Source organism: Dermacentor variabilis, chromosome 1 (genome assembly GCF_050947875.1).
Source record: "Dermacentor variabilis isolate Ectoservices chromosome 1, ASM5094787v1, whole genome shotgun sequence".
In the NCBI taxonomy this organism is placed as follows: domain Eukaryota; kingdom Metazoa; phylum Arthropoda; class Arachnida; order Ixodida; family Ixodidae; genus Dermacentor; species Dermacentor variabilis.
In genome coordinates, this window is record NC_134568.1 from 233192294 (window position 1) to 233216485 (window position 24192).

Genomic DNA, 24192 nt, shown 5'->3' on the forward strand with positions numbered 1-24192 from the left:
GGACTTTCCATAGGTTGTTTCAAGTGATCAATGGCACAGATGCTGTGAACAAGCTGTGGCTCTAGCTGTGTACCCATTTGTCTTTAAAAGGGACACTAAAGGAAAATCAAGTCGACGACCAATTTATTCGACGCCAGATTTTTTGGACATGCCCGATAATTCAGACGCCTTTGCAGCACCGCCAAGGACATCTGAAATTTCAGATGCCCTTCACCGCCTAATTTTCCAGACTTTATGCTGTGACCGCAGGTCTGAAACAGCATTAACAGAAACCATCGCTGCTGCCAGTTTGTTTTTTTGCTTAGAAAATGTTTGCATGTGAACTAAAACCATTATGAATCATTACAGGTCAAATTTTCTTTTTTTGTTTGTTTGTCGCGGAGCAGAACCGGAACAGAACTTGTTTCAGTGGAATCAAACTAAAACCAGAACAAAAAGAACTTCCTTCTGACGCCCTGGTTGTAGCATCTTGTGCTCACAGGACTGTGCTAAAATGCAGTGTTTCTTTGTTAGTATTGTCTTAGGTGCTTCCAAATAAAAGAGGGGCTTTTATTCAAACTGTGTTCAAACTAGTTTTAATGTAAAAGTATAAAGAAGGGTTGCTCCTTATTAAAGGTTGCTTTAATGAATGTGGGGTACTTAAAAGTAAAAAGTAAATTACCAATAGATTGTGCAGACCTCGGTGAGATTTAACTGATGTACACGGAAAAAAAGAAAAGGCTCCTATGAAAATAATTCCTTTGTTTTGGAACATTCGGTTTTGTCTGGGAAAAAAGATGCAGGCACCAAAATTATTTTATATTCTTTTCACTTGTAGCATGCTCATTTTCTGCATTTAAATGTTTCCTCGTGCAATTCCCATCTCGTAACATGCTGTGTTGCTCAAAGCCTCTGACATTGTCTTACCCCACCATGTAAAAAAAAAAAAAAAAAAAAAAAACTTTTGTGCTGCGACTAAGGATGTAGATGCCATATAAGATTGAGGCAGTTCTTAAAAGTACTGCACATGTTTTGTTTTTAACTATTCATCATTGGCATGTCAAAACCCCTGTGATTGTGCAAAAGTCAGCCATTTCTCGATTTATTTATCAACATTGCAGCAGCTGGCATGTATTCTGTGCTATCGAAGCTACAAAAGGAAGCCAGGAGTGGCTCTCTGCAAATTAAGATGGTATCACTTGCAAGGTTATGACACTGAAGCAGCTTTTACTGCCAACTTTAGTACCGTTGAACACAGTCGAACCTCAATATAATGAATAATTTGATGTAACAAGAAACATCTAAAATTTGGTTGGTCATGCTTTATATTAGTGGAGTATTATCCCGCTGCAATAAAATAAAAAATGCTGGATTGAATTTGGTGTACATTATAGCAAAGCATATTTTTATTTGCACATGGCTAAAAGTATCTATTGCGGTAGCAGAAGTCAAATACAATCGTCGCTTGTTTTTCACACGCATGTTTTTTCATGCATGTGCACTTATTTGTAATTTCTTGTGGCATCGCCGCCTATCCTTAGAGCCAATGTATAATGGTAATCGAAATTTCAAATGCCGCACGTTGTGCCACTTCATATTTCGGACATAATTAGTGCGTGCAATCGGCCATAAACAATTTAAGGTTGCCACCATGTCAACTCTGCACCAAACTCCAACTTTTGTTATGGACTTCCAACGAAGCAGTGCTGGTTAGGCCTAGCAGCAGTACAACTGTGACGAAAATTTGCCAAAGGCCGGTGGGGAGTTGCTGGCAACAATACGTTGCAGGAAGCTCACTGCCAACTGCAGACTTCATCGGCAGTAAAACATGAGATCACATATACAGCCATAGTATTAAGGCCTTGACGTAATAGTTCTGCGGAAGCCCTCAAGGTGAAGTAATTAATAAAGGGAAATGAGACATCCACCCAAACGTAGCAAATTGCTACAAAGGAAACCCATACGGGTTCCTCAAAAAGAAACACCTCGCAGTTGAAGAAGAATTCGTCCTGGTCCGGGACTCGAACCTGGGACCACCGCCTTTCCGAGGCAGCCGCTCTACCATCTGAGCGGCTGCCTTTATTACCATCTCATTTCCGTTTATTAATTACTTCTCAGCACCTTGCGGGCTTCCTCTGAATTAGTACGTCAAATTTTTGCCTTTACTTCGAGTTGAAAAATTTGACTTCGCCCTGCCATCTGCTAGCCACCTGGTTAGCTTGGATGGTAGAGTGGCTGCCCCGGAAAGGCGGTGGTCCCGGGTTTGAGTCCCGGACGAAGTAGAATTTTTCTTCAACTGCGATGCTTTTCTTTGAGGAACCCGTATCGGTTTCCTTTGTAGCGATTTGCTACATTTGGGTGGATGTCTCATTTCTTTTTATTAAGCACTAATGTCTGGGTCCATGTGCATCCTTCTCTATGCCCAAAAATTTGTCAGCAGCTGTACTCGGCAAGAGCAACTTGAAATTCTACATTCTGGACACGCATGCTCGAATATTGGGTTGGTTGGATCGCAACCTTGGCGATTCAATGTGCTGATCCCGTGTTACCGTGCTGATCACACAGTTGTGTATTAGCAATGGTACAAAGTGCATGTAATTTCTTATTGCTCTCACACCATGTATCAGTGCAGCAAGCCGTCAATAGAACATAAAAATTGCAGGTTCTTTCACGTGGACCTGGTCCTGACCCCTAATGTCAATGCGTATGCTTACTGTGAATATAGTAGATACTGATGGTATTTTCATAGCGGATGCTACTTCATTATGGCGAGGTTCAACTGTATTGGAAAAGTAATTCAAGCACATCGTTTAGGGCAAAGGACCCAAGGCATGCATAAAAAGTAGTGCTCACTAGTAAAATTTTCTAATCTGACTGCACAAGATGATGCAGAATTGACTCCTTCTTAACAAAGAAGGAGCGCTTGTGCCCTCCTTCTTAACAAATTTGGTCAAGTAATGCAATGTTGCATAACTGCAAGATAGCATACCTATCACCTAAAATCTATATTTTTTCTCCTCTGCATGTTGAGTTTTGTGTGTGTGTGTGTGTCAGAAGCATTGAGACTGTACTTAATGGCTGTACATGCATAGCAATGGTTGTATGGTCAACAGTGAAACTGAATAATGGTGTGTGATCTTCATTGCACCTTGTGCCATGGCAAGGCATTGGAGGGATGTTATATCTGTAGTCGTCAGACTTAATAAAACTGCTCTTAAATAAATGACGAAAAGAAACTGCCATGTTTATTTTAATGATTACACTGTATAATTTGAAGCCTGTTGCCATTTGTCCCTGTGGCATGAGAAGCAGGGTACAAAATACTAGGCACAGTGGTTAATGCAGTGGCATCTTTAATGTATGGTTATTAGCAGAGATTGTGGTACCATTATGTAGTTCCAGCTTTAGTAAGTATATCAGGTTTTAGTATTTGGCTTACTTGAGGCTCAGCTTTGTACTCACCCAGCATCAGGAGTGGCATGTCAGGCAAAACGGTAGGCTAAAATCTTTAGCATCTCATTAAAGCTTCTTTCTCTTTCTCAGCTTAGTAGACTTGCTGCTGTGTTAATAGTGTGTATCCAATTTTACCTTCTCTGCAAGAGTGTAAGGTTTATACTGTTAACACAACTCAGATGAAATGGCACCTTGACAAGGTTTCACACTTAATTTCATGATATTTTAGCCTAATTTTTAAATAAGTGTCCACTTGAAACTGTTCCATAAAAAACAGTGAAACACAAAAAGATGTGTGCCCTAACTGCTACAATATGTGCTATTATGCTTATTTGATAGATTAGCATACATACATTGTGCTAAAAAAAAATTTAGAGGTTGTAATTAGTGTTCACTAGCTGTCTTTATAGTTTTCTGAGTAGTTGCTGTATCAGGTATTGCCATACTCCTACACAAAAAATGGATGCATAAGGAGGTAGATCAGAATGTATATGGTTCTTAGGGCAATCTGTTATTCCATTGGTCAGCAATGCTATTCTAGAATATTGATAAATAATTGACCACAGCATTTTGGAACGATCTTGAAGGTAACCATTTATTTCCACTTTAAATATATTTTATACTGTTCTAAGTTTTGTTATTTAAAAACACAAAAATTGGCTCCTGCACTGTTTAGCATTTAAGATCTTTGTTTATGACACCTGCTTACTAACACTCTTGTTACTGTATATTGTGCACCATATGTTCAATGTAGGTAAATTTGTTTCCTGCAATGAGCAAATTCATGTACAGTGATGCATAATTACTATTACTATTTGAAAACAATGTTCGGTCTCCGTATGGGACCTTGAAGAACTCCAGAAGTTCGAAAGTGTATATATGCCACTGCAGTAGCTACTTTAACACCGCATGTTGTGCAAACGAATGTCTGATAGTTATTGTTATATATAAGCCACTATTCAAATAAGCATACTCTTTTTCAGTCGGAGTCGGTAATGCACACTGATACACATGTCATTATGATGCTTCTTTGACTGAGAGGCTTGAAGTAGTATTTCTGTTGTCTTTTGTGTATTACACTGCCAAAAATGTCAACTACAGTTAAGGGAGTGTGCAACCACATTGACTGAAATGGTGCATGCAAGGGTGTTCTCTTATGTGTGCCCTGCTTAATGCAATGCCATATTTTCTGTGAGGGGAGTCTGAGAAGGCCAGGGGAATACTTGGGCCTTTCGGATAAAAACAAGCATATCACTTGCATCAGTGTGCTATCTCTTTGACTGTGAAGAGGTGTGCTCACTTGAGCGGGGGACTTGTAGCATTAGATTTCGGATGGGTATGCATTTGGGCTGGTTGGTTCATGATTACGAGCAGAAAACATCATCCTGTCATTTAGCACAGATATCAGATATTTATCTGTGCTGGATGTTGCATGCAGGGTAGCTGGTACATTGGCACTTTCCTTTGGTGGTTACATTTCACTGTTTTGTTTTTTGTTTTTTTTTTTAATTGAAAACAAGCTTCACATTTTTGATAGGAGCTTGAACGCTTTTCATAATTTCTTTTCCCATCATGAAGCTAGGTGCTCAGATCAGTCTAAAGTGAAAAATTTTAAAGCATCTAAAATAAATCTGTTTTTCGTGCCATCATTGAGTTAGATTATGAAATACGATGCACTGGAATATGGTATAGACACTGCTGCTTATCCACACCTATGCAACCGTAGGCAAGAGTTGCAGCCCGAACTGTCTAATCATTGTTTACAATATCGAGGATACCTCATTCATCTCGCATTGTGTTGGATGTGGTTCATCTGCCGTGTGGTCTAGAATTCACTAGGACTGCATACACAAAAGAAAAAGCACAACTTCTGGATTTAAAGCAGACAAATAATGGTGCTGCATTAGGTATGAGCTGCGCACCATGGATTGGAAAAGTTTGATCTAACATCACATACATTTAAAGGTCAGAGGCATATTGAACACAGTGAAAAGCAAAAAAATAAGGAGTACAAGAGAAATCATGCACATTTCCTTTAACTTAATGTGAGCCTGGTTACAAGACAGTGTATTCTTTTCCCACAGTGTATTAAATGTTGTTCATGAATAACATCAGTTTAGCTTTGTGCACATGCTGCTACACGTTGCAACCCTCAATGTCATTGAACTTAGCAGCACAAGGCCTACAAAGTCCGTAAATATCCTTGAATTTCTTTGTGAGAGACCTTTATAGACCCTGAAAATTGCAGCAAGCAACCTTATACTTTGATTCTGTAAACCATCTTCATGTAATGATTCTGGCAGATTATCTTCACCTCTGCTACATATGACGTGCTTCTATGATGACTGTCTACAAGTATTAAAAATAGGGAACTTAAGTTCTAATTTTTTAATAGGACACCGGAAACTGTGCAGTAAGCGCAGCTTAACGTTGCAAGGCTAGACCATAGAAAGTTTTTATTATTCACCAAGTTCTAAAGCGCTGTCGAGGGAGCTATCACATCAATCTTTCACTAAGGTTTAGCAATATCGGACGTAGGAGCAAATAATGCAATAAGGAAGGTACCCTCTCCACAGCAGCAGCTCTCTCCCATTGCCTAAACTGGTGTTCACTAGTGACATTCCTCCCACACCTTCTCCCATATCAAAGGCAAGAGGCCATGTCAGGTTTACACCACAAGCCTTTATTTCTCTTTTCCTGTCTTGCTGCACAGTGCATTTCCGATGGCGCTATTGCATACTCTTTCACTGGAATCTTCATGTTTTTCACGTTAGAGCTGGATATTTCTATGCAGCATCTATCTTGTCCTGACCTGATATTGCAGGCAGAAAGTGTGATCTGTTAGGCTAAACCTTCAACGTTGTCTTTGTTGGTTAGAAAAATAAAAAATAATGGGGCACAGGCTCTCATTTAAATTTTTAGATGTTTTCATGACATACCTAATATTTATCTGACACAATCATCACGACAAGATCTACACACTTGGTTTGCAATGCCGAGACCTAGTGAGGGGCCCATTAACTTAATTTCACTAATTAGCTTAAGTTACTTGAGAGCACTTGTTGTAATTGTACATTGGAAGCCACAAGTTTGGGGTGCATATATTGCAATTTGTGCTAGTTCCTGGATTTCTACCAAGGGGACATATGTCGAGCATTGGTCAGCATGCCACAGTCATGACACATGCATTAAGTTAATGATTTCAGACTCAATTAGTAAACCTTAGCAAAGACCACAGTTGCAATTGCATGTGCAATTATCACACAGTTTCTCACGTGTGCCACTACTATGCTTATTGTGCAGCAAAAATTGTAATTTCATCTTGCATGCATTTGTAACCATTAGAAACAGTCATCGCTGAACTAACCGGTACATATCTAACCTGCGAGATTAATGGTTTTGTCCGTTTCCTTCATATAGAAGCGTGCAGTCTTCAGTTGCTACAATGAGTGGAGATAAACGTGCATGCAGCATGTGATCTTGTATGTCACGTTTGTAAATACTAAAAGGGCACTCTCTTGTCACCCACTTGGCCATTTCGGGGCTATGGTTGCCCTGCAGGAATCCACTGGCACAAATGGAAGAGGAAAAGAAAGACCATGAAGCTAAGATGCAACGCATGGAGAAAGAGATGGAGCAGGTGTTTGAGATGAAGGTCCGCGAGAAGATGCAGAAGCTTAAGGAGTCTGAAGCGGACGTAAGTCAGCCCTGCATTTCTCATTATTATTACTCTTTCCCTACCAAGCATTTGTGTTTGCATGAAAACACTACTGCAGGAAGCTTATGGCAAATTTTACAGCCTATACTGTTCCACCGTAACTTGGAAAACGAGGAAGGCTGCGGGCGCATTAGGCCAACAGTATCATGGTAGAACTTGGCATGACCTCTCGGTGTATCACTCCGCCCACCACTGCAGCAGGCCTAAGTGAGAGCTGTCGTATGCTCAAAAAGAAAACTAAAAGCCATAGTGCAGACATTCCCATGACATGTGTCCAAATGATGTATGCACCATGTGTGCGTGGGCATTTGTCACCCCCACCCCCTTGTCTGTTGGCCCAACATTCACGTTTCCAAACTGGAAAGCCAGGTAGCGCCACATGTATATGTCAGGAAAAAAAATTCAAATGTATTTATATTTCTAAAAAAAAATGCCTAATGATGACGACAAAAATTGTTTTGAACAAAGATTTACATTTTAAAAAGAAGAAACCACGAAACTATGTTAAGAAGTGGATGGCTCTTTTCAGCATGAAGTGTGGAAATCCCGCAGCCTTTGCCATTTGCCAAGGTACAGTGAAACAGGGTATAGTGTCCTTAACCCTTTCAATGTCAGGTTTTTTTCCAAGGTGACGCAACCCCCCCCCCCCCCCCCAGGTGGTTTTTTTTCTTCTTTTTTTACTTAGATGATATACCATGAACACAGTAGTTTATTTTTGGCTGTGCAGAAATAAGATGACACGGATAATGGCAAATGCTCTCTTGGTATGGTCCTTGCATTCTTGTCCGACAAAAGGAATGTCAAAAGGAACATGACAGGATGTAAATGTGGAAATATATTGTTACGCCAGTGATGCTGAAAGTTTAAACATTCCTCCACTCAAGGTGCTGCCCTGATTTATCGTAGTGCGATTCCCATTCACTGTGCTTCAATGACACTTGCCTGCTGCTGGCTAATTTGCTAATTTTGAAAAAAACAAATGGGTTGCTTACTTGGTTGCAGGCCCTCTTTGTAATACTTTAGAGAAGCTTATTCTTCAGTTATGGGTTTTTGTGTTTAAATTTTACTTCACAAAGCAGTAATGTTTTAAAAAACAAATAAATGTAATGTCCTGCTTCAGTGCACACTTCAAATCATTCTCATTGGCAAGCTAAAGAAGATACTGAGATAATACCGTATTTACTCGCATAATGATCGCACCCCTGAATTTTGTCGTCAAAATTCTCTCTTCCCCCCCCCCCCGTGTAATGATCGCACCCCGAACTTGCCGCAGCGATATGTCGTGTGCCAAGTCTAGCTAATAATGATCGCGCTTACCATCTGTCGAATGCTACGCGAACGACTCTTCAAGACAAACCAAGCGGTCTGCATGCACCAAACATTCTAAGTAGATGCCTCACTTCATCACTTTCCGCACTTTCATCACAAAAAGAGGTACAACCAAACTTGCCTTTATTATGTGTAGGCTTTATAATGGTTGTGGTCAACAACAAAAAAGGCGTCTTTCAATTCTTCTCATCTGCACTCCTGGGCACGCAACAAATTGCGAGCGGCAACGATAGTAGCCGCGTTTACACTGATAGGTTAAAAGTGTACCCTATTCATACGCCAACGCTTGTAACACAGCTAAGATATTCGCCCACCCTTAGCAGAAACGTGCCGTATTAGGATAGTAGTGAAGACAGATGCCGCAGTTTCCGCAGCATGCTGGCCATGTGTTTCTGTCACTGGCAGCTAAGTGCGCCCATCTGTTTCTGCCCTCTCAAAGTGGACATGGCTATGTTATTGCTGCAGACTTGCCGATATTAACAATATTATTCATTACTGATACGGAAGAAACTGTTTCAATGCATTTAATGTACTCACGAGAAGGAAAAAATCGCGTTCGGCGCGTTCGGCTTGCTCCGCCGGCCGCCATTTTTATTTTGGTGTCCCGCACCAGCATCCCGCAGGAAACGTGTGATGAAAAAAAATTTTTTTTTTTTTTTTCCGCGAGCAATTTAGCTTGCGTAATGATCGCACCCCTGAATTTGCATCAATTTTTCTGGCAAAAAAGTGTGATCATTATGCGAGTAAATACGGTATATGTCACAGATAGCATCAGTGAACGGAAGATGAGATGTGCAACATTTTAGGGTCATACAGTAATTTAGATACAGTTAAAACTCAATCTAACGAAACCAGATTTTACGAAGTTCCCGATCTAACGATGAAATTTCCATTCCCTCGCAAGTACCCATAAGGTTCAGTGTTGTCATCAACCCGAATTAACGAAATTAGCTTGCATTAAACTCTATTTAACGAAGCTTTTCCAGAAATAAATTAGTAAAAGAAGCTGCAATTTCTTTCTAATTTTGACGCAGATGGGTTTTTCTTTGAGCTGTGCGCTCACACTATCGCTCTAACACTATTGCGTTAAAACATCTAGGCACACTAGTCACGGCCCTAGCTTCATTTTGACGAGGCTGCACGTCACGCCCATGCTCGGAACAACAGACTCTGCAGTCGCTAGCATTCTTATGTACCAGATGACGTTAGGGGCAGCAGTAATTGGGCCACCCTCATGGACTTTTTACACTTGTTAGGCGTGGGTTAGCAGCAAACACAATGCCATGTTACCTTTTGGGTGTCGCTCCATTACAATTTTAGATTTCGCAGGACCAAAAAATGCCTTACTCGATTATCCGAACTTCCCGATTTAATGAAATAATTTGAGCGTGGTCATCACTTCGTTAAATCGATTTTCATCTGTAGTCAAATTGCTAAAAAGGCAGGTTTTTACATTTTTGGCCATATGAAGCATGGTCATTCACTGCACAATTTTCAGCGCAGTATTTTCAGCATTGCTCTCACAAAGGCAGCTCTCCACCGTCTTAGGTGTCAGTCAGCAAACTGTCATAGGTCTCGTACCACTCTTGTCATCACCATTGTCGTCGTGCTGTCGTCCTTGTGTTAGCCATGCCGTTGCCATTGTGCTGTTAGCTGCTTTTCTCAAGCAGGGAAGAAGTTTGGGCGTGTTGGGGGGATACATACAAACTGTGATACATAGCGCAAGAATGACACAAGGACGAAGCAGTAGCACGGGACGAGCGCTATCTCAGTAAATCATTCAGGGTTACCAGAAGGGCCTAACTCTGCTTTTTTTTTCCCCCAGTTTTTCTCTATACCAGACAGTAGTGCAACAAGTATCTGCTCTAATTCACCTAAATTACAACCTGTTTAACAATGTAATACTGTGCAGTATGGAACCTGTTAGTAAATGTCATGCTTTTTGAGGGGGGGAAAACATTGTAGTGAGATAGTTTGCAGTGTTGAGCCATTATTACATTTTATATGCCCTATTTATCCAATTCTAACAAGCACTTATGTGCACGTTAGATTCAAGTACGAAACCATCACTGCAATAGTGATAAGCTAAGAAACCTACCCAAAATGAATTGGCTTAGTGTACCTTGTTGTTTGTCATTCCGGGAGAAGAATACATATATTGGAACAATATCTGCTGTTGTTATGTGTGTGGTTGTTAATGAATGTTTCTTCTTGTAATAAGCTATCTCATCATCAGCAGCAACCTATTTTATGTCCACTGCAGGACGAATGCCTCTCCCTGCTATCTCCAATTACCCCTATCCTGCGCCAACCGATTCCTACTAGCGCCTGCAAATCTCCTAATTTCATTGCCCCACCTAGTCTTCTGCCGTCTTCGACTGCGCTTTCCTTATCTTGGCACCCATTCTGTAACCCTAATGGCCCACCGGTTATCTAACCTACGCATTACATGACCTGCCCAGCTCCATTTTTTCTCTTAATGACCATTAGAATATCTGCTATCCCCATCTGCTCTCTAATCCAGACTGCTCTCTTTGTCTCTTAAAGGAGTACTGACACAAAATTTCAAAGTCGAGTTAATGTGTGAGATCAATTTATGTGGGCACACGCACACCGTCTGCAAAATATCAACAGTGAATACAGCTTAGAACATATTTAGAATAGAATAGAATAGAATAGCTTTATTTCCATCTACTTGATGGAGGAGGCTGCAAGTAAAAGCTGCTACAGTAAGCAGCTTGACGAGGCCCGCAGCCCCCTCTACAGAATATTCGGCAACAGCATACATGCAAGCACATATGCATCATACATACATATATACACATACACATATACATATGTATACATACATATACACATACTCATATATACTCTCATGAACCCACATACTCGCATTTACACATGCACACCCATATCCATACAGAGCCACTGGTGACAAAACCAAAAATACTTAGAGTAGCTTGTGTGGTTCTCGTGGCGAATACAAATGAGACAAGAATACGCCGCTGAACATTATATACACACATATATATACACATACACATGCATTCATATACCCGTATATGCATACACACTCGTATGCACACCTACACACACACACATATACAGAAGCATATATACACACTTTATATACATACTAGCCGAGAGGATGTACACTGAACCAGTAATTTAAAAATCATGCATATACAAGTCTCTCAGTTGTTGGGCCGTTATTTGGGTGATATCAACGCCTAGATTATTATATTTATTTAGAAGCTTTGGCATTGTGTGTGACTTTAAAATCAATTTTAAAGTATGTGTGCTGTGCGCAGCCAACCACCAAACACAGCACCTCGCGCGACATCGACATCAAGAAAGGAATGTAAACAACCGAGAAAATACTACGTCACGAGTTTTCACTGATGTCAGAGTGGGTCCTGCAAGCAAGTTTCTCGCCGCTTCAATCGTGGCGCCGCTTCAAGCTTGGCGAAAAGGTTGTGAAAATCGCCGTCCACGGCCCTGTCGAGAAATACTTGCCGCACCCAAACCCTTCTGCATCGCCTTCGTCGTCTTTGGGCGATTGAATACATGACTATAAGTTTGTTTTGAGCGTGAATTTCTTCGATCTCGGTCAGCACTCGCATGTTGACAGGAGCCATATTGGACCGCTGGTGACGTCGATTCTGCAGCTCCAAATTTGATTGGCCTGTTGTAAAAGCCGTAATTTACGCAGCAGTAAATGTGAACAAAGGTGCCGGCTTAACTGCTGTAACGTTTTTTACAGCCGTTAAGTTCGATACGCCGAAAGAACTGTTACGCGCGTTACGACCGTAGTGTGAACACAGCTTTATACTGTTTCCCAGCAATCGTCAGATTGCTTGGCTCACTCGTTAGCTATACTGTCGGCATCGATAAGTGGCAGAAGTGGTCCAAGTTCATGCGCGCTGCTGGACGCTTAGAATGGACCTCACTATAGAGCAGCCAGGTTTGCTCGTTTCATTTCGAGCGTGCCTAGTATAAACAAAACCGGCCGAGCTTAGAGCAGTCCGATGATCTTCCACCAAGACTACGTACCTCTAAGCCTGATGCTGAGTCGACTTGTACCTCACCTTGCGACCTGCTCCGGAATATGCTTCATTCCCAAAGCGCCCTCAATGATTGGCTTGTATTGCTTGTACCGGTGCGTACGCATATTGATAGCTGTCGCTAGCCGCACTTTCCGAGTCACTGCTTTGTAGTGGATCAAATCAAATGTGGTTGGCCACGTCTAATTCGACGTCATCTACCGCCTGCAGGAAATAGTTGCTGCTGGAGGACGAAAACGAGGATGATGATGATGACGAGGACATAGCAAAGCACATGCAGGCATAGCAAACGAACTAGCAACACAAAGCTCACGATGGCTTGCGCGCCGGCGTGCGTACGTCACAGTTTTGTGCGATCACGTGTCCAGCTCTGTTTACATTGCTTCTTTGGCCCATCTCGTTGCTCTCTCAAACTGAAACTTGGACTGGTCGCTACAAACATGGCTCCAAATAATTACCTGTCGCACTCTGAAGCTAATGATGTTTCGTGCCATGATTACTGGGTCAGCTAATTATTGCAGCAGAAAAAACAAGATCGAAAATTTTTGTGTCAGTACTCCTTTAACGTTATGCCTAGCATTCTTCCTTACATCATTCTTTGCGTGGTCCTTAACTTGTACAGCTTCTTTGTCGCTCTCCAAGTTTCTGCCCCATATGTCAGCACCGGTAGAATGCACTGATTGTATACCTTCCTTTTCAATGATAATGGTAAGCTTCCAGTCAGGAGCTTGCATTGTCTGCCATATGAGCTCCAAACCATTTTTATTCTTCTGTGAATTTCCTTCTCATGATCAGGGTTTCCTGTGAGTACTTGACCTAGGTAAACATACTCCTTCACAGACTCTAGAGGCTGACTGGCGATCCTGAACTCTTGTTCACTTGCCCGGCTACTCATCATTATCTTCGTCTTGTGCATTTATGTTTTCTCAAATAATATCCTGTGTTCTTTGTTACACCCAGAACCTGCTTTATGAAACAGAAAACTGAACAAAAAAAAATGTTTTCGCTTGACACTTAAAGGAAGCGCATCCTGCTTGTGTGACTGATATTGGGACGGTATGTATGCAGTTGCAGAGAAGGCACGAGCAGATGAAGAAGGGGCTGGAGCAGCAGAAGCTTGAGCTAGAAGAGAAGCGGCGCAACTTCGACAAGGAAAAGAGTTCTTTTGAAATAGCCCACAGGGATATGGAGGATGTCTTCCGCAAAATGGCTGTGGACAGCAGCTCTAAAGAGTGAGTGTTTTTTTTTTTTTTTTTTTTTTTCTTTTAGTAGAGACCATACTCTTCTTGCAGTATTTGGGGCTTGGAGTAGAGCAGTGCCAAGTAAAGTGTGATGGGGGTGTAACCAACAGCAGAAAGGCATCCAAGCAGATTGTGTTTATTGTACGGAAATTAATGTGTGCTCCCCTGTCCAAACAGTGGTCATTGAAACATGTGACAACTAGACAGTGCAAGTGCAAGAGACCAAGTGGACCTTTGCTAACAGTTGTTTTTGTTCCCTGTCCCTTCTTTCCTGCAGGAACCCTTTATTAACTGCCATTTTTCTTTCCTTCTTTATCGATTTCCTTATCTGTGCCGCTGTAATAACTATCGTTTGCATTCGTCCACTTGTTGCATCTATAGGCTGTCGCAACGCTTGTAAGCTCAGATTTCTTGCATGATCGTTGCTCGCTTGCCTGTTTTTTTTAAGGTGCGCATTTTGTGCATTCTGCATTCTGAATTTTGGGGTGATATAAATTTTGTAAAAGTCCCGGCCAGAAGGAATTAAATGCTTTGCATTCTTTTTAGAGATGACTTGAGCACTCGCGAATGCTGGGGCATAGTGGGTGGGTGATGCTAATTTCTGAGGTGCCTGCAAGGTCTCTCATCCTCAGGGGAGTGTAGCTTTGGCTTGCATTTGCGAAATCGGAGGTTGCAATATTGGTGTTCCATGATTGTGGTGAAGACACGTGCACTTTAGAGATACTCACTGTGGCATCTAGTGAGCACTGACAACACAAGAAACAAGAGCAGTGCTAAACATTTAAAAATAATCCCCTCTACAACATTGACGGAAGAATCGTCCAGAAAGCCATTAATGATTATTCAACCTAAAGGAATAGCCATGAATAGGCAAAATGTCTGACTTTCTCATTGGTGGTGTGGCTGTCATTTGTTATGGATCATACGAATTTCAGAAAAAAGTATCTTGAGTGGTCTGGAGAAATCAATATCATCGAGATTCTACTACAGTGGACTCTCTTTAAACGGAACCTCAAGGGATCTAGGGAAATTCGTACCATTTATTAGGAGTTCCATTTACTTAGAGACAAAGCTGATTACAATTTCATGAGTACAAAACCAACAAACCATGAGGATGGTGTTTCATTTAAGGAAGTTCCGTTTAATCAATTTCTGTTTATCAAGATTCCACTGTATATATAGATATTTTGTCACAGAAACAAGCCATGAAAGGTTCTTCTGTGTTTCTAAGAAACAGTGTGCACATTGGCATCAAATTTTCAGTGCTATTGTTTTTATTAGTAGTTTGTTAATTCAGAATGCATTGCAATGGAAGATAGGTATATCTTATCCAGATATGCAGTATTTGTCGGCTGTTACTTTTTGTTTACTATTGACGTGTTTCACATGTCTTGGCACACTGATGTTAAGATAGGAGTCTCGGAAGCAGCTAGTGCAAATGTGGGGAATTTGCATGGTGATTTGAGGTTCTAAGATTGTTCTGATATTTTTGTGGTAATTACTTGTGATTGGAGTGATCATGTATTTGTCGACACAGATTCCCATGTGCCATTTTAGTTACCTGTTGGTTGCACATGTGTGGCACAAGTACATTAATCTCTTATTGTCATGAGTGTGAATGCTGTGCTGATTGACTGTGATACCTATGGCTGTGTTCTAAACAGTGTGGTGGAATAGCCACTTCATTAATATCCATAAAGTGCGGCCTTCCATATCACATTGCTTTCTATGGCCAAGGGTAATATGCTGGAGTTCACAGCTATGGGCTGCAGCTTTTTTTTTTTTTCTTTCAAGTGAAGACCTTCGGTTCAGGTAGTCTGTAGTTTTGTCCAGAAATTTTTAAGAGGCAGACATTAGGGATAATAGAAGATGACGGGATTGCTAGCAGTGACAGATGTTCTGCGGTCAAGCCTATATTTTGGAATAATGTGTGTTTTGCACTGTGGTAATATTCCCTCACCAATCCAGTGTAACTGCACATAAACATTGTGCACCATTATCGAATTGTATCTGCCAGGATATTTGATGTGCAAATCACACAAGGCAGTGAACCCCTGTAATATCCACTTTCTTCCTGTGTCCACTGTACTTCCACTCGCTTGCACTGGTTCAATTGACTGCAACCACTTTTCATGAATTGAGACTTCTGTTATCGGTACCATTCCAACAGGTTATCAAGGCTAACACAGTGCAAGTGATCAAGTGCCATAAGGTTGCATTAGACTGAGGCAGACTATCGACAAAACTAGTCATTTCCCTGCCTGTAGTGCTTTGTTTTCATCTGGAGGGATATTTTATAAGTGTACACCTAGTGAACTGTCCATTTCGGCTGCTGCTGAAGTGCTGGTTGGCTGGGCTTAGGCATTAGCGGGAATGAGGCAAGTGCCCCCAGCCTACCTGCTTCTCACTCGTACTGCTCCAGATAGTCAGCAGCCCGCAAAATGGAGAGTCCACTAGGTGAACACTTACAGAATACCTCCCATGGGTGCCCTCTTTACCGAACAATGGCATGCAGTCACTGCAGAAGCGCCACGTGAATCCAGCACTTTCATACTGCTATATGCATGGGAACTTGTGTTGCCCACGCAGCACACGTCATCTACAGAAAATTATGCATGTCATGCGTCGCTCCTTTGTGCAACCACTGTCAATACATGCTGTGCACTGCTGCTCCACTTCGCATCAGCAGCTCGGTAACCACAATGCAAAGCCGTCATGGAGGCAAATGAACATGACTGGTGAGCTACACTCAAACCGGGGGCTTGGTGGCTGGGCTATCATTTGGCTGCTGATTTTTGTCATTGTACAGTTTCAAAAAAACGTACACATAGTATTGGTATTCTAATGTTCAGATTGGCACTGATGTCTGCTGATGCAGCCGTGGAAGTGTCTCGCAGAATAACTTATGGGTGTGCTCATATATAAGGGCAGTCATAGGGATGTCCAGCAATTTTTTTCATTTATTTATTTGCATAAAATGTTAATATAACAAAACAATATTACTCCATCAGAACTGCGCTTAGTTTCCGGGTCTGCAAGGGGTGGAAAACAGCAGCTTGTACATAACTAGTCATCGCTTTCTCTTGTACTCTGAACAAAATTATAGAGATATGGTTGGGACACCCCTTTGACTCTCCTTACTCCTTATCTGAACACCCCTTTGTATATTTTGTATACTTGCGATATGACAAAAGTGGACTGTGCAGCATCCTTGTTATCCATAAGCAGGAGAAAATATATTGGGGTATAGGCCAACCCACTCGCCCCCTTTAGAGCCATCCCTGAGAATGTGTCCGAGTGATCCCGCATGGTCTGGTTTCTTGTAAATCCAAGTGAGCCAAAATGTCTGATTTTCAGGGAATCTGAGGGAACCATAAATACTTTTTTTTTTGTACCAAGCTGCATAACTTAAATGCAAGCACACCCAGAATGTACGGTGCTCACAAAATGAAGCATATCAATTTAGGGCTAACTAACGCCCATACTTTCATTTACACCATCTCCAGTTTGTATGGCATCGGTGTAATTTTGACTCGTACACTTAGATTAAAGCCCACAGTGTTGAGCTGCTGAGCACGAGGTCGCGGGATCGAATCCCGGCCACGGCGGCCGCATTTCGATGGGGACGAAATGCGAAAACACCCGTGTGCTTAGATTTAGGTGCACGTTAAAGAACCCCAGATGGTCCAAATTTTCGGAGTCCCCCACTACGACGTGCCTCATAATCAGAAAGTGGTTTTGGCACATAAAACCCCATAATTTTTTTTAACTGTTGTGTTGTCGGGTTCTCTTCTCTTGTATCCGTGTCTGCATGCCTCACCTTCTTTCACAATAGTTTTATGTATTGCAGTGTTATGGAGTTATTACAAAGTTCATGCAGTAGCTGTAGTGGTGAAGCATGCTTCATTTCACTACTTCACATCAGTTGGATGAAGTTTGTCTCGTTTAATTTGTGCACAGAAAAGTGCCCGTAGATGCTAGATGCACATTAAACTGCAGATCCACCACTAAAGTCGGCCATAGTGACTAACTTTTCACTTGTGAAGGACCCCTATTTATTGCCTTACTTTTTGGTTCAGCTATTCACCGGTGAAAGCGATTTCCTGCAGTGTGTAATGTGGACAACTACTGCGGCATTTCCTTGATAACATGTCCTCGTGTTTTTCCTTGGCTGTTAATGACACTTCTAATGGGACATAACATCATATTGTTCAGTTCTTTCATGTTCCGTAGTTGATGTAAGCTGCTTATGGAATTAACATCTTTTGTCATTTTTACAAAAACTAAGACTTGATATTATGACAAGTATTACCGTATTTACTCGCATAATGATCGCACTCGCATAATGATCGCACCCCTGAATTTGTCGTCAAAATTCAATTTTTTTTATTTCCCATGTAATGATCGCACCCCGAACTTGCCGCAGCGATATGTCGTATGCCAAGTCTAGTTAATATTGAACGCGCGTACCATCTGTCGAATGCTATGCGAACGACTCTTCAAAACAAACCAAGTGGTCTGCACGCACCAAACATACTTAAGTAGATGCCTCATTTCATCACTTTCTGCACTTTCATGACAAAAAGAGGTACAACCAAACTTGCCTTTATTATGTGTAGGCTTTATAGTGGTTGTGGTCAACAACAAAAAAGGCGTCTTTCGATTCTTCTCATCTGCACTCGTGGGCACGCAACAAATCGCGAGCGGCAGCGATAGTAGCCACGTTTACACTGATAGGTTAAAAGTGTACCCTATTCATGCGCTGACGCTTGTAACACAGCTAAGATATTCGCCCACCCTTAGCAGAAACGTGCCGTATTAGGATAGTAGTGAAGACAGATGCTGCAGTTTCCGCAGCATGCCGGCCATGTGTTTCTATGTCACTGGCAGCTAAGTGCGCCCATCTGTTTCTGTCCCCTCAAAGTGGACATGGCTATGTTATTGCTGCAAACTTGCCGATATTAACGATATTATTCATTACTGATACGGAAGAAACTGTTTCAATGCACGTAATGTACTCAAGAGAAGGAAAAAATCGCGTTCGGTGCATTCGGCTTGCTCCACCGGCCGCCATTTTTGTTTTAGTGTCCCGCACCAGCATCCCGCAGCAAACGCGTGATGAAAAAAAAATTTTTTTTTTTTTTTTCGCGGGAAATTTAACTTGCGTAGTGATCGCACCCCTGAATTTGCATCAATTTTTCTGACAAAAACGTGCAATCATTATACAAGTAAACACGGCATATATAGTTACTTGGGACTGGCAAACACAACCTAGCAGAAGGTTCAGAGTATCGAACTTGCATCCAGAATCTGTATGCTATCCTCAGCAGGGGTTAGTTTTCAGCCCTCGGTAATTTATTCCAAAGCCAATATTCAAATGCATCAAAATGAGTTTCTGATCGGGCTCAGACAGGAAAGCAAGAGGAAATTCGCAAGGCCGGCATCAATCAAAAACGAAACTCGCAAATGATATTTCAACATACCTTTTATTCTAAGGTTATTGGGAGTAGGAACATCCCCTTGAGATCAATGCAGCATGGCACATCATTCTGTACAATAACATACCACTTGAGCGAACATCATTTAAATGAACTGTTCAGTTTTACGAACTTATTTAAATCTCCCACCGAAGCGCCATTGAACCGAATGCAAATGCCCTTCAGTTTAATGAAATTCAGTGCAGTGCGCATTTCAGTTCTATGAACATATTCCACGGCATCATCCTATGTCTCCTGGGTCCTACTGATCACTTCAAGTACAACCCCCACTTTTGTAGCATATTTTTACATTGAGAACCACTATTCATAATCGTGCGATGAATAATGGGCCTTATTTAGCTTTGAACGGGATCAGCCATGATACCTTGGATTGGCTGCCTAAATAAGCTCGTAGCCAGCTGAAGCCATAGCCACAGCTACAGCTTTAGCCCTAAAACCACAAAGAAGAGGCATTCGCATGCTGGTTAATCATGAGTGCCAAGCGAAAGCACCTGTCTGTAGACGAAAAAACAGGATGGTTTGCATAGGCTGGACTCCGGGCAGCATCAAGTCGATGTTGCGCAGGCCTTGGGGATCCCAGCGTCGTTATTGTCTACAATTAAGAGCCAGCATCAAGTAATCGCAGCCGCATCGGGAAGTGCATAGCTTGGCCCTGCACACGGTAGACTGTGCACTCGGTATTTCAGAAAAGTCGACGATGCTGTTGACGTATTTCTAAAGGATTTATGATCTAGGAGCATTCCGGTTTCAGGACTCATGCTTCAGAAGAAGGCCATGGAATTCGCAATGTTTTTCGATGTCACCGGTTTTCACTCAGGCAGAGGATGATTGCACCGTTTTTCGGCGCGCTACGGAATCGCATGGAAATAGGTCTGCAGTAAAGCAAGCAGTATAGACACCGCTGCTGCAAGCCCGTGGCAAGAAGAAAAATTGTGTGACATCATTGGCGACTACAACGTGGAAGATTTATGCGATCAGACGGCGTATTTTATCGACTTCTCCCAAACAAAACCATATGCTACAAAGATGACACGTGCAAAGGTGGAAAGCACTCCAAGGTCTAGAATTGCAGCATTTGCATTTTGCTGCAACACATCGGGTATGCATAAGATAAAACCTTTAATGATCGGTTGCTACACCCACCGAAGGTGCTTGAAAAGGCTTACATCGCTCCCATTTGATTACACCCATAATTTAAAGACCTGGATGTGGCGTGAACAAGTGGAGCTTAGGCATGAACAATGACATGGCAAGAAAGAATCGCAAGGTTTTGTTAATTTTGGACGATTGCTTGGCCCACTTGGTTGACACATGTCTCAGCAACATCAGAGTTGAATTTCTCGTGCCCAACTGCACGTCAATTTTACTGCCTCTTGATCTCAGTATCATCAAAAATGTAAAGTTGCACTACAGGCAGCGGCTTGCATAGCGCATCTTGATAAATCAGAGACTGCAGAAGCCTAACCCAATTAACGTGTGACAGGCAGCTGAAATGCTCATTTGGAATAAAAAGCCGCAGTTCTGTCCAAAAGGTGAAGCATCGGTTATGATAGCAAATTAGTAGACAGCCATACGAAGTAAAGAGAGTAGCTTTATCGGCCATATAAACTTGTTAATATTTGCTTAGTAATTAATTAACAAGCATGGTGTCACAAGCAGACAGACATTAGCACGTCTCACTCCATGACATCGGAAACTGAGTGTCAAAATGCTGGAGTGAGGAAGCCCGGCAGCAGCAGCGAGCGAATTGACCTTCGTGCTGCCTCTCAGCTTCAACATGAACTAAACCATAGATTAAAGAACCAGACTAAGCAGCGAAAACACAGCACACATGAAGCTCTCAGCACTCGCCCTCTGTCCCCATCACAGATCGCTTTCAAGATAGGGCCTGTGCGGCCGTGCCATACCCAGCAGCTGCTAGCAGCCACCGGAGTAGGACCCCCCCCCCCGGTGCCTTGTGCGCGATGGAAGATGGTGCACATCCTCCCCACTTTGCTCCCTTGCAAGCTTTCACTTACACATACTGTACAGTGTACGGCGTGTGGCGAAGTTGTTATCGCCCCTGGACTTTACTAGGAAGGAACATCACAGTGATGCCGATGGCAGAAATGTGCCTGGAGTGTCCATGCAATTGCTATCGCAATGAAAACAGATTGGCATAGCTTTACGTTATACCAGCCCAGGGTTTATCTCGCTCCCTGGGTCTGCAATTGCATATGGTGACCCAGAAATTGTTACCGCATTGATTGGACTACATAATTAGAGAACATTTTCTGTTATCATCGTGAGCATCGGCATGGGAATATATACTTCGAATGCAATGCCACTGATGTTCTTAGCTTTATAGGAAAGCATGCACCATGCCGCCTCTCGACACACTCTTCCATATTCTAGTATGCTATAACCAGAAAGCAGGCTTCTACTACTCCCTTTGTGTTGGTTTATTCTGTGTTTCACCGTGGTTTCGAAGTGCCCTGCCATATTCCATATTCCATTATTGCACCAAAATTCAGATTTGCCTGCTCCAAATTGCCCCACATAATTAGAGAACATTTTCTGTTATCATCGTGAGCATCGGCATGGGAATATATACTTCGAATGCAATGCCACTGATGTTCTTAGCTTTATAGGAAAGCATGCACCATGCCGCCTCTCGACACACTCTTCCATATTCTAGTATGCTATAACCAGAAAGCAGGCTTCTACTACTCCCTTTGTGTTGGTTTATTCTGTGTTTCACCGTGGTTTCGAAGTGCCCTGCCATATTCCATATTCCATTATTGCACCAAAATTCAGATTTGCCTGCTCCAAATTGCCCCAAAATGGAGTTTAGTTTGCTGCAAGCTGCTTCAAAATGCAATTTTGTTTGCTCCGAACTGCTCCAAAACGCAATTTTACTTTCTCCAAAGATTGCTCCAAAATGACTTTGGGCAATCCCACCCCTACTCGTGATAACAAACTTATTTCAGCTGATTAACTTTCACTTTAAAAAACATTTTCCTGATGTCCTTTGATGTTCGTTTGAAGTGAAGTTTCACTATGGTAAGTTTCTGTTCCTTCCAGTTATCATAATGCTTCCAAAGGTGATAAGGTTTTGAGTGACAGTGATAAGGAGAACCACATCGCATGAAAAAGAAAATTGTGCCGGCAGCACGACGGCAGAGAAAAATACTCATGCCCACATTTAGTTCCTACACTGCAGGCTAGCCAATGCACCATTGTCGGCGCAAGAGTGGATGTTGTGTGATGTACAGTGCTTATCTGGTGGATATGGGTTGGCAAAATGAACCAAACTTCACTCGCTCTCTATCACAAATTGGTTATAGCTTAGTTGATGCGGTTTTGCCACAATCAGGACCAGCCTGCCTCACTAATGAAATACTACCGGGGTACTTGGTGTATCAGCAGTGCACCTAGTAGCCCAGCAGCATGTTGTTAGACGCACTAAAGGCAAATACTGTCAAGCTAAAGCGATAGATCAGTGCTCAAGAATCTCTAAGGCGTCAGTATCATTGCAAACAGAGCCTTAATAATGGAGAAATTGAGCTAAATGCAAGACATTAGACAGCTTTAGTTTCACGTACGAGAAGCGCTACATGCTTGAAGATCTTGCGGGATCTAAATGCACATGCACTGAATGCAGGAAGGCCATCGTGTCTCACGTACGCATGTGAAATCTTTGCGTCCCACGTATACATGATGGGCTTTGCGAGCTACCAGGCAGAGAATGCAGCACAACGTAACACGAACACGCAGTTCGCGAAGCGCGAGAAACACATGATGGCTCCAATTGAACTCTCTTGAACGAACTTGGCAGGAGTAACGTTCCCATATGCCGGCAGAAGGTGCCAATAGACCACGTAGAAGTAACAATCTAAATGTTTGCCAGGCCTACACTAGCAGACTCTTGCGTACGCGAAACTATGAGCGTCCCACGGATGCGGCGCATAGCGCATCTATAGTCGGATACAACTTTAGAAAAACGGGGGCGTTTACTCCTCCAAGGTGGAGGCACACGAGCACCCACCAATGGGCGCGCACTCTGGACTAACGTCATCAGCCGGACGGCCGGTGAGCCCGCCAACGGAGAAGATGGCCGCCCGCGCTTTGAACTGCTCGAGGTCGCGTCAGCTTTGTGCTTCAGCCCCTCGTCAGAGTGAATTCCAGAACTGTTTGTGATGGTCTATCATGCCGGAAATATTACTATGAGCTTACAATGCGGCATTTGTGCCGCATGCATTTATTCTGAGCCGTGATCCGGCGAAGGAACATGGCAGCGAGCATCGCTGGCGCTGCGCTACGCTTTGCCTGAAAACAGGATCCCGCGGCTACTGCTACGAGCACAAATCCTGCGTGTTTGTTCCATGTTGTTTTATTTCGCTCCCAAGTGATGTTACGATGAGAAAAGTTTTCCAAAGACTGGTGCCTACTGTTAGCGGCAGGTATGTTCGTGTACTGTGTCGCTGCGTTTTTCGTCGGACGAGGTGAAGTGATGGAGCAAAACCATTCTCAGGAGAAATCAGAAAAGTGTGCGCGCATAAAACAAACCTATGAGTATCTCAACAGAAAATATTTGCAGAAGAAGCCTTTAACGCGAAGATTTGTCGCCATCAACTTACCGTGAACGGTCATTGTCAGCAGTGAGATAGGCGAGCGTCTTTATTTATACCAAGAATTACGCGTTTCAGGAGCACGATTTTTCAAGCGGGACTATTTTTAGTCTCAGAGGCAATCGGCTGTCGTGCTTCGGTCATCTGGGCGGGGCCTCCCCTTTCTTCTAAAGTTGTACCCGACTATAGAACTCGCATGTTTACATGCGCAAAACTTCTACATGCGTGAAACTAAAACTTCCTATTGTTCGAAACTCCCCCGTGACATTCAAGTTCTTGCCCGATAACAAAAGCACTCCT

At 42.5% G+C, this 24192-nt stretch overlaps 1 protein-coding gene across 3 annotated transcripts in view; it reads left to right on the forward strand.

Annotated features, from left to right (window-relative positions):
* LOC142559316 (septin-7-like) overlaps positions 1-24192 on the forward strand; it is a 114996-nt gene that overhangs the window by 74424 nt on the left and 16380 nt on the right. For all 3 annotated transcript variants that reach the window (XM_075670942.1, XM_075670938.1, XM_075670933.1), the window contains exons 10-11: positions 6994-7129; positions 13612-13775. In XM_075670942.1, the coding sequence (XP_075527057.1) occupies positions 6994-7129; positions 13612-13775 (300 nt within the window). The remainder of the gene's footprint in view (positions 1-6993; positions 7130-13611; positions 13776-24192) is intronic.